We start from the raw sequence: 10602 nt of genomic DNA, 5'->3' as shown, positions 1-10602 counted from the left end.
AATAATTCGTCATTTATAGAAAATATTAACAAACCGACTAACTCGAAAGATTTAAATAGCCTAATCAAAAATATTAAATCAATAAATTAGATTCTCTTCAGAAAATTTAGTTTAGAATCCGATTGTTACTAATATATAATAAAATTAAATGATTAAACTACTGAGTAATTTAGTATATGTTGCTATAGTTACATAAGAAACATGCAAAATTGTTATGATTACAAAATAACGCATAAGAGATATGAATTTGTTTTTTAAACCATACAAAAGACATGTTACAATAAATAGTAATATTTTATCAATATTTTCTCTACCATAAAACTTCTTATACATTCAAAGATTTTACGGGTGAAACGTATTTTTTACATGAAAAACGCAGATTTGAATAAAGAAATAAAAAACTTTAATTACATATTTGTGTTTGACATAAACATATATTGGTTCTAGGATAAATTTCACTTAAAATAATTTTTTTAAAATCGATTTATCTTGCACATAGTGCGGATTGTTACCTAGTAAATATAGTAAAAACTACCAATCTTTTCTTCTTTTTGTTCTTCTTCTTTGGCTTTGTTAAAGTCCAATAGTCAACTAGACACTTTTGGAAAAGATATTTGAGAAATAGACACTTTTAAAACAAAATTTGGAGAATATGCACTTTTTATGTCTTGTGAGATAAAAAGGTTGTGAGATAGAGTATAAGACAAACATTAAATAAAAAGACCAATATATCCACATACTTTAAAAGAGGGTTTTATGGGTGGGTCCACAATTTTTTTCTAGTTGAACCTGAATTAATTAATGGCAGCCCACTAAAATTACGATTTGTGTATATTTGGCCCATATGGATTTGTTGTATCATCTAGGTAGTGTACCATATGCGTATGGTGTACCGTTTAGGTAGTATACCATTTAGGTCTAGTGTACCATATGCGTATGGTGTACCATCTGGATCTAATGTACTATTTGGATCTGGTGTATCATACGCGTCTGGTGTACCATCTGAGTTTTGATGTACCATCTGGGTACAGTGTATTCACAGTGTAACAACAATTCATATATAGATGTGCATTAATTAAAAAGAAAACCAGACAAGAACACGCTAATTAATCTAGATATTTTGCTTTCTCTGTTGTTGTTGCATGCTGAGACAAAAAAAAAAAAATGACAGATTAAGATGCGAGACAAGCTTCCCAGAACATTCGATTTTGATCCATCTCACTGATCGCCACGGCCAGATTTTCGCGTTGGCTTCTTCCACATGATCTTATGTAGCTATTCACCTCTCCTTCTCCGTCTTCTTCTTCTTCTTCTTCTTCTTCTTCTTCCTCTGCAGCGTCTGTCTCTTCCTTCACCGTATCTTCTACGGCAAATTCTAACTGACGATCTGGCGTGTGACTCGTCCACGTTATACAAGACATCTCGCACGAACAGCTGGCACTACAAGACTCATCATCATCATCAATATCCTTAACGCATTTATCATCGTCAACGCCGCCGTGGCCAGCTTCGGAATCTGCGGATGCTTCTAAGAGCAAGAACGCTGACACATCTAAAACGTTTTTGGTTGTGATATTATAATTCATCTTTCTTTTTTTTTGTTGGTCTTCTGTTCTCTTCTTCTTTATTTTGTCCTATAAACAGAGAATTTCGTCAAGAAATATATAATATAAATATTATATGTAAACAAAAGTGGCCATTGTTATTGACGACAAATATAGAAATGCTTTTTTTTTTTTTTTTGTTTTATATATTTAGGAGGAGCACTTTTGTAAATTTGTAATCGTGATTCATTGGCTGCAGAAGACTGGATTTTGTAAGCAAATGACGTGCGAGTCTCTGTCTGTGGGGTTGGGTTTCTAGAAGGGCGGTGTATAAAATTAAAAAGAAAAAAATACATTAACTCTACAACAACGTGCCTTCTTTTACCAAAAATAAAAATAGTGTGATATATAAAGAAAAGTAGAGCGAGCGTTATGCATTTTTCTTTTGCCCCCGGTTTCAACAAGTCTTCTAGAAAAAGACCAGACAAAATTGAGACACAAGTCCATGTGTCAAAAAATCTATTTAGAGCTTTTTGTTTTTGTTTTGTCACTTGTCAGGCTATTCATTCAATTTCTCACTCAACATTGAGACTGAGATTGAGATTCATGAATCCAAATCATTTCATCTACTATACATATATTTTTATATATTACCACAATCCATGTATAAATATACGCGTACTCCCCTATTGTTTTATGACTTTATCCTGTTGTTGTTACTCTAATTAGATTTTAAGCAAATGATCATTCAGATTCATTTAATCAATGGTCATGATTTTGGTGCCTACCGTGTCCCTTTCGTATAGAAATTGGGGTTTAATTTTGGGGTACGCGTAGATAACAAAACCAGAAATGTGGCAAACAAAAATTCTAAAATCTTGATTTATTATTTGTTGACTTTTGGGGTGTGTGTTTACCCGGCCTCCTCTTTTCTGTGCAATCATCATCAATAGCAGGGCCAGAGAGACAAATTAAATCAGGTCAGATGAAAAAGTACTCCATTGAATTTAAGAAATGTTCATCTCTATCTTTTGCAAGAAATATACAATTAATCAATTAGTAATCACGTCACGCAACTAAACATAATCATTCAAAATGAAACACCTAACTAACGAATAGACCTACATATGTGTGGACAAGTTGCCGAGGTTAATTAAAAACTATACAAATAAAAAAAGAAATGGGTGTTATTTTGTGGCCGCCCATTACGCTAGTGGTAAGCATAGAGCAAGTGCGGCTCCTGCAACGCCTCCTGCAGCGGCTAATGCAGCAGCTAGAACCACAAGCTGTAATGGGTGCTATATTGAGGCGGCCACTTTCACGGGAGAGTCTCCCCAAGATCAGTTTACACGACTGGTCAGCTTCCTTGTAAAGTGAACAATTGGCTCCTCCTTCTGTGATGGCTTTTTCATTCTACAAACATCGTATCGCAGGTCAGGTCAGGCCAGAGATGAAAATACAACTGAGCGGAGCTATATATATAGTTAAGAAGAGTAAATAGATGCGATACCTTAAGCCTGAAGCTACTCATAGCTCGATTGACAGTGAGAGTATCATCTAGTGAGAATAATAAATTAGGGGAATGATCCTTCCATTCGTCTACAAGCTTTCTAAGAAGAGTAACGCTAACTTCTAAATGATCATTATAGAGAATATCCCAGTGCTTAAAGCAATCAACGTTTTCTGTCACAGATCGGATAGCGATTGCTGCAGCTTCCTTGGCTAGACCAGGATTTCCTGTAACAACAGTAACAGTACATTAGAATTTAGAACTCCATTTGGACAAGAGAGAGGGAAGCAGAAAACTTGAGGATTCAAGGGTTGCGTTTGTTACTAGAACCTTCTCCAGCTAATTTCAAAGAAAAAGTGAATATCTGTTCCAATGCGTTTCCTCCTGTTGCAGTCTCTGGTGCAAGGGCGACTTCTTTCAACAAGGGATAAACTGCCTCAAACCTCTCTGTTGCCTGTGCACAAAAAATACAGAGACCATGCATGCTTGTGATCAGTATTGGTCCTTTGATCAAAGTTCCAATACTAGCTAGTGCTTGCTTACCTTTACTCTAGCGGATGAAGCAGGGAATGTAAGCCGCAGCAAGGTCTCAAATGAAGAAGGTGGAATCAGCCGCTCTCCCTCCCTAACAGCTCGATTTACAAGTATGGTCTGAGCGTCTGGATTTGACAAAATCCTGACAAAAATTAAGAAACAAGATCAGATGGTTGTTACATACTAAAATAAAATAAATATACAGCAGAGAGGAGATGTATCACGAGAAGAATAAGTAGTTGGACCCACATCTCAACAATTTGCAGGATGAGATCAATAGAGGGAGGGCGGCGGCGCCTGTAACTGCCGACTAGTGGTAACAAGACATGAGCCCATGAATACAAGCCAGCAGGTAAATCACCGTGGGTGGCCTGTCACCATTAACTTTACAGTTCAAAAACTTAAGAAAACAAAGCACAAATTAGGACACTCTTGGTCCTAGTTCACATAAGGGCCGGGGGAAAAAGAGAGAAACCTGAGCCAGCATCCAAACAAGAACCGGAAGCGTGTCCTGGCCTTGATACATAGGTCTCCACCTCAGCATCCGCAAAATAGTAGTAAAAACATCAGGCTTACTACTACGCAATACCAAGGCTAATCCAACAAATGTGGCCACCTAATCGTAAAACAAGGACAACAACAGAATGGGAGTTAGAGAAACAAAAGGTAACTAACTGAATACATACACCATTTAATCACACATGGTAAAAAGTGAATGCGTTTTACAGCGTTAGAATTGAGTCCTTGTTTTTCTGTTTTCCAATCGGTGAGAATGCCATCAAGCGCCCAAGCAACGAAATTCAAGTGAGAATCATTTAGAAGATGCTTGATCCAATGGGCTGATGTGTCGTAGACAGATATAGGAATATGACATAATGAAACCTGTTCATCATTAGTTAAGAGAATCATCAGCTTCTAAGCTAGACTTTGAGAATCTCACAATCACAAACAAACAAAAGCGTAAAAAGAGAAAAAGGCGCTCTCACATGGTCATTGATCAGCTTGGACAAAGGCAATTGCTTTAACAACTTGACCCATGGTAATGATACTTGGGAAAAAGGCATTCTTAAGGTAATAGTAAAATCCCCATAAGTAACGATTGGGAGCACCCTGTGTTAACAACCAACCAACCAACCAACCAACGAAAATATTTAAAAAAAAAATTTGATTTGTGTTGTTGTGTTATCAGATCGATTAAACAAATGGGATCGAGCCAATCTGCATTCAAAAAAGGTAAAGCGGGGGGTATCTCTCTATATATAAACAAGAAACCATAGTGTAGTTGGTAGCCCAACAGCAAAGGTAGTGAATTGGGTAGGTCCACGTAAGATAGAGAGGCCCAGTAATAAAAAAATAAAAGGGGTACACGGTCCATTTAATCTTATATAATAAGAGAAGCAAAGGGAAGGAGGCGCCAATCGAAGAAGACTCTCTCTCGCTCTCAGAGACTCTCGCAGACAGTAGTGTGGAGCAGTGAATGAGAGAGGATAAGAAAAACAATCTGATGATAAACAATCAAAAAAACTAAAACTAAAACTAAAACTAAAACTAAAAGGCTCCTCTCTCTCTTTCTCTCTTTACTCCTCTCTCTCAGAGAGACAGAGACTAGTGTCGCCGGCCGGCGGGCCTCCCTATATCTATATGATGGCCGTCTCCTTAGCCAATTGCTGCTTCTCCTTCCTGAATGCCTCCGTGAAACTTCAATCATCTTCATCCTTGTCTTCACCGTGCTGCTTCGTTTCCGCGCCGCAGTCTCCACGAGCATCCAAGCATCATCATCATCTTAAGAGGAAATCCTCGAGGTCTGATTCATCTCCTCCTTTATTAAGCAACAACCCTGAGGTAAAGCCTTTTTTTTTTTTTTTTTTTTTTAATTTTAAGTTTTTGTCTTGTGGGTTCCAATTCCTATTATGATTATGAATGTGTGTGTCTCTCTTTCTCTCTATCTTCTTTGACAGAACCAGAGGAAGAATCAGGCGGGTCGAGATGAGAGTTGTAATAATGCTCATCAAACAATGGCATTCAAGGCCTTTGGTTCTCCCAAAAAGGATAAGAAAGATGCTGCTCTTTCTCACCAACGGACTGATGATCCTGCCAAGATTCACGATGCATCCTTTCTCAATGCCGTTGTCAAAGTATGTTACTCTCACTCTGCTTGCGTCTTTTTGAGTTCTCATCATTCTTTCAACCCGTCCCTGTGTTTCCAGGTTTATTGCACTCATACTGCGCCTGATTACTCCCTCCCATGGCAGAAGCAGAGACAATTTACTAGCACTGGCAGGCAACTTTTCCATTTACCCTCATCTCTTCTTCTCTTATTGTCCCTTTTTAAGCATGTTATCTTGTGTTCCATGAGTTTGATAGTTCAATTATTCGGCAGTGCTTTTATGATCGGAGATGGCAAGCTCTTGACCAATGCTCATTGTGTTGAACACGACACCCAGGTTTACTTTCCTTCCCCAACTTCTTTTTTTTTTTCTCCCCTTTTCTTATCATTCCATTCCATCACCTTCTCATGACTTAACTTTTCTTTTGATCAGGTTAAAGTTAAGAGAAGGGGAGATGACAGAAAATATGTGGCTAAGGTTTGTTTTGCATCTCTCTTACTTGCCCTGCAGGTTCCTCCTCTATTTGCGTTATTTGCGTTTGAGATCTTCTGCTTTCAGTCAGTTCCATGTGTTCATCAATAATGCTCCGAAACTAGATTTTTGTTTATTCCTCTGCTATAACTTGCCTTTTATTTCTACTGCCCAGGTTTTAGTAAGAGGTGTGGACTGTGACATTGCTTTGCTCTCAGTAGAAAGCGAGGATTTCTGGAAAGGTGCCGAACCTCTGCGCCTTGGCCATTTACCCCGCCTTCAGGTTTCATCATTTCTTCAGATATATATTTATATGTATTTCTTAGTCTTCGAGTTCACTTCTCTTTATATATTTTAACAACACATTTGACGGCCTAGATGAGGGATAATGAACAAACAAAAAAAGAACAAACAACCACATCTTTTACTCTAGAAACACAATATTACAGAATGGGGTATGCTGTTCATCTTGGTGGTGTGCGATATAGGAAATTTAGTCAGTATGTGGTCTTAATGAAGCCTCCACCTGAGAATGTTTTACATACTCCATTTATAAATAAAAGGCTTAGGATGTGCCTCCCGGTTTTTTAGTTCTAACTATTTATCTGAACATAGCTGTTGTTCATAGAGTTTCCATGATGGCTTTGATATGCAGGATTCAGTAACTGTCGTGGGATATCCTCTTGGAGGAGATACAATCTCTGTTACAAAAGGGGTTGTATCACGTATAGAGGTTTCCCGATATCTTTGGCTTTGCTTTTATCCCATTATTGCCGTGTTGACAATTTTAACAACTTTTCCTCGTTGAAATTGTTTTGGGAATGCAGGTAACATCATATGCTCATGGATCATCCGACTTGCTTGGAATTCAGATTGACGCTGCAATAAATCCAGGTCAGTGGATCTTTCCGTATGAATTATCTTCCTTTTGTTCCCTAGTATCTTGCACTTTTTTGTAAAAACTTGCATATGACTTGTTCTTTTCAGTAGCGTGTTTTTCACTAAAATTGCTTGCTTCTGAGAACCTTCATCAGTATTATTGTGATAGCCACTTCTTATACTTGCTAGATTGTAGGGAATAGTGGTGGCCCTGCATTCAATGACCAGGGGGAATGTATTGGAGTAGCATTTCAGGTATTTGCTTTGGGATTTATAGAAATAGAATACCTGTTTTTAATTTTCTTTCCAAACGTATGCCTCACAAGAGATTTCCTCTAGGTTTACAGATCTGAAGAAACTGAAAATATTGGTTATGTGATTCCAACAACAGTTGTTTCTCACTTTTTGACTGACTATGAGAGGAACGGAAAGTACACTGGTAATTGTTTTCTCTTGAATTTCATATGTTCTACTGCAAGACCATTATCTTCTAGTTGAGCCTTTCTTTTTTTTTTTTTTTATACTTAAAAAGATATTTCTCTTGCAGGTTACCCTTGCCTTGGAGTATTGCTGCAGAAATTGGAGAATCCAGCTCTGCGGGAGTGCCTCAAAGTTCCTACAAATGAGGTAGGCTTGCTTTGTTAGTTTGCCTGTCTTTTTTTCAGATAAATACATTGCCAATATAATGGTTGAGGATATTGAGTCTTCCTTCTTAGCAGTTTGAGTCTACACTTAAAAGTGATGTAACCTTAATTTTGTAGGGGGTGCTGGTGCGAAGAGTTGAACCTACATCTTATGCAAGTAAAGTCCTGAAAGAGGTAAAGAGCATGGATCATAGAATTGTTACTCTACCGAATGTCTACAATCGAATCTTCTCATCCTTGATTTCTGGTATGACCTGACGAGTACTAATTGTTAAATCAGGGAGATGTGATTGTAAGTTTTGATGATCTACACGTGGGATGTGAAGGAACTGTACCCTTCCGATCCAGTGAACGCATAGCATTCCGTTATCTCATCAGTCAAAAGTAAATAGCTTATCTTGTCCAGGGATGTATTAACTTCCTCCACTTATTCTCATACTTGCTTTTTATTTCACTGATCAGATTTGCAGGTGACATCGCGGAGCTCGGTATCATTAGAGCAGGAGAACATAAGAAAGTTCAAGTAGTTCTAAGGCCACGAGTGCACCTGGTACAACTCTCTGCATCTACCATTTTAAGCATTTTGCGGTTCATGCCTAGTAAGCTAATTGCCAATACTTCATTGTCTTTTGTGCTTTTAAATAGGTACCGTACCATATCGATGGAGGTCAGCCATCATACATTATAGTTGCTGGTTTGGTGTTTACTCCGCTCTCAGAACCGCTGATAGAGTATGTTTTCCTCAGCTTGCTAAGATGCATAAGTAAACCGAAACTTTCTCATTGTTTCCCAAATGCATAACTGTTTTCTCCTTTTTTCATTTTAATGTATCAACAGGGAGGAGTGCGAGGACACCATAGGCGTAAGCTCACTCTGCTAAACCTTAACTGTTAATTTAATTTATAAATCCACTATAACTGTTCTTGCAGTCTCAGCTTGAGTTTGTTCCTTCTAATTTGTAGTTGAAATTATTAACAAAGGCACGATACTCTGTGGCAAGGTTTAGAGGAGAACAAATCGTCATCCTATCACAGGTAAGCCCTCAAGAGGATAATGAGTTCTTAATTCCATGTGCATTCTGGTCTGGTGAGTGCTACAATAATTTAATAATTCACTCACTCGACAAGCATATCTGTAGGTGTTGGCAAACGAAGTAAACATCGGCTATGAGGACATGAATAACCAGCAGGTCCTGAAGTTCAATGGAATTCCTATAAGAAACATCCATCATTTGGCACACCTCATTGACATGTGCAAAGATAAGTATCTAGTTTTTGAGTTCGAAGACAACTATGTCGCAGTGTTGGAGAGAGAAGCTTCAAATTCTGCTTCCTTGTGCATCCTTAAAGATTATGGAATCCCCTCAGAAAGATCTGCAGATCTGCTCGAGCCATATGTAGATCCTAGAGATGACACCCAAGCACTTGACCAAGGTATCGGAGACAGCCCTGTGTCTAATCTGGAAATCGGCTTTGATGGACTGGTGTGGGCATAAATTGTTCATAAAAGGCGTCCGCAGATGGAAGCCACTGAAAGCCCACACAGCTTCCCGTAACATATGGGAAAGCTCTCAGCTTCATCCTCATTCATAAGGTCTTGAGCTGTTCCAAATTTAGTGAATTCTTTCTTCAAACCTCTAGGGATTGAGTTTTATAGAAAGTTGACCATAAGAATGCACATTGTGTTCAGATGAGTGTACTGAGAAATGCATTGCTAGAATCTTGACCAAGATCAACAAATGATACTATGTTTGATTCTGTTGAGAAATGAAATGCAGCAATGTCTGCTGTAATATTTTCCAGTGAATCCCTTTTTTACCACTTGCATTGTCTTCATTAACTGACAATAAACCTAAGATTGTTGCAGATCAGGAAAAAACATAACAAGAAGTTAAAGCTGGCAGTCACTTCGGGTTATATCAAATCAGGAGAGAGCTTCACGGGACTCTACTTTGTTTTTCTTTTTAGATTACTTCTTTAATTTATTCAGCATATCAAAACATACAAACAAACACTCCGACACAAATCAAAACCCGACAAATCCATATTTCATGTGCTCTGCCCTAAAACAGAGGTCCACAACCAAACCCACCAATCTTGTCTTTTACCTCCTCTATAGCTGTATAGTATACCTTTATCTTCTTCAATTTGTCATTCTTTTTTCTTTTTACCTCTCACAAACATACTCAGAGAAGCAGAGAGACACATAACACATTCATTAATTACATAGTAACCTGTGACCATGAGCGTCTCTCTGTTAATCGCCTTCACCGTTCTATCACTCTGTATACACACTTCAACATCCGAGTTCGTACAGTTTCAGCTATCCACCATATCAGCTGCACCTTCGTTTTTGCCTGAAGCTCCAACGAGTTTCTCAGCTTCTCCTCCGGCCATGTCTCCAGATGTCTCCCCTCTGTTCCCTACTCCAGGTTCGAGCGAAATGTCTCCTTCCCCGTCAGAAGCTTCAGTGATGCCGACAATCCCTTCAAGCCTTAGTCCACCAAACCCGGATGCTGTCTCTCCTGATCCTCTGCTCGAATTTTCTCCAGTTGGGTCCCCTCTCCCTGCTTCATCCTCAGTTAGTTTGGTCTCATCACCACTCTCCTCTCTGCTTCTTGTCTTCCTCATGTCTTTCTGCAGTTTCTAGTAATCATATGGGACACAGCGAGCGAGTAAGCAAGCCTTCTCGACATCTTCTACAAACAAAACAAAAAAAGAAAAATGTATTCTTCTTGCCTTACTTACTCTCTGTTTCGTTCTGGATTTTTCATGTAATATTAGTAGTATAGCTTTTAAATTGTTCGAGTGTGAGATTTGCTCGTAAAGCAGCACTCTGCAATTTGGGCAGGTGCAGTTGGTGTACTTTGTAACAGTGATATATGTGTGTGTGTGTTTTTTGTGCCTTAAAAA

General features: G+C 38.4%; 3 protein-coding genes and 1 pseudogene across 7 annotated transcripts; 2 read left to right on the top strand and 2 right to left on the bottom strand.

Annotated features, from left to right (window-relative positions):
• Positions 1–1044: 1044 nt before the first annotated feature.
• On the bottom strand, positions 1045–1783 carry LOC104784498 (uncharacterized). Its single transcript, XM_010509526.3, has one exon. It carries the CDS (start codon positions 1584–1586, stop codon positions 1173–1175), a length of 414 nt encoding a protein of 137 aa, XP_010507828.2. The 5' UTR covers positions 1587–1783; the 3' UTR covers positions 1045–1172.
• A 767-nt stretch (positions 1784–2550) lies between these two features.
• Positions 2551–4800, bottom strand: LOC104783384 (uncharacterized; annotated as a pseudogene). The gene is made up of 8 exons (XR_015597409.1): positions 4575–4800; positions 4315–4470; positions 4064–4204; positions 3838–3959; positions 3598–3730; positions 3385–3508; positions 3055–3281; positions 2551–2957 (listed from the first exon to the last, which is right to left on the bottom strand). The product of XR_015597409.1 is annotated as an uncharacterized LOC104783384 (transcript).
• A 182-nt stretch (positions 4801–4982) lies between these two features.
• Positions 4983–10602, top strand: LOC104783381 (protease Do-like 2, chloroplastic). Of its 4 annotated transcripts, XR_015597408.1 has the most exons (19): positions 4983–5430; positions 5547–5723; positions 5796–5869; positions 5969–6032; positions 6129–6173; positions 6343–6450; positions 6823–6900; positions 6995–7061; positions 7243–7301; positions 7386–7485; positions 7594–7673; positions 7808–7864; positions 7971–8074; positions 8153–8240; positions 8336–8421; positions 8528–8552; positions 8653–8724; positions 8829–9283; positions 9557–10602. XR_015597408.1 is itself a non-coding variant. In XM_087511306.1 (18 exons), the coding sequence occupies exons 1-18, from the start codon at positions 5230–5232 to the stop codon at positions 9183–9185; spliced, it is 1842 nt and encodes a 613-aa protein (XP_087367432.1). In that variant the 5' UTR covers positions 4983–5229; the 3' UTR covers positions 9186–9496. The 4 variants fall into 4 exon arrangements, 2 of the variants coding, with proteins under 2 accessions (XP_087367432.1, XP_087367431.1); XM_087511306.1 differs by lacking the exon at positions 9557–10602 and having other exon boundaries at positions 8829–9496; XR_015597407.1 differs by having other exon boundaries at positions 5005–5430; positions 5796–6032; positions 9557–9861.
• Positions 9932–10501, top strand: LOC104783382 (classical arabinogalactan protein 26). Its single transcript, XM_019245140.2, has one exon. The coding sequence runs from the start codon at positions 9932–9934 to the stop codon at positions 10337–10339; it is 408 nt and encodes a 135-aa protein (XP_019100685.1). The 3' UTR covers positions 10340–10501.

The sequence above is a fragment of the Camelina sativa genome, chromosome 4 (genome assembly GCF_030686135.1).
Source record: "Camelina sativa cultivar CO46 ecotype springtype chromosome 4, ASM3068613v1".
NCBI lineage: Eukaryota > Viridiplantae > Streptophyta > Magnoliopsida > Brassicales > Brassicaceae > Camelina > Camelina sativa.
This window is presented reverse-complemented; position numbering and strand designations above follow the sequence as displayed.

What these genes read in the sequence shown, in the direction of transcription:
- LOC104784498 (XM_010509526.3), bottom strand. Translation starts at nt 1,586, where the DNA reads ATGAATTATAATATCACAACCAAAAACGTTTTAGATGTGTCAGCGTTC.
- LOC104783381 (XM_087511305.1), top strand. Translation starts at nt 5,230, where the DNA reads ATGATGGCCGTCTCCTTAGCCAATTGCTGCTTCTCCTTCCTGAATGCC. An exon ending in CGTTATCTCATCAGTCAAAA is followed by an intron (nt 8,075 to 8,152) that starts GTAAATAGCTTA and finishes TTCACTGATCAG; the next exon opens with ATTTGCAGGTGACATCGCGG. An exon ending in AGTGCGAGGACACCATAGGC is followed by an intron (nt 8,553 to 8,652) that starts GTAAGCTCACTC and finishes TCTAATTTGTAG; the next exon opens with TTGAAATTATTAACAAAGGC.
- LOC104783382 (XM_019245140.2), top strand. Translation starts at nt 9,932, where the DNA reads ATGAGCGTCTCTCTGTTAATCGCCTTCACCGTTCTATCACTCTGTATA.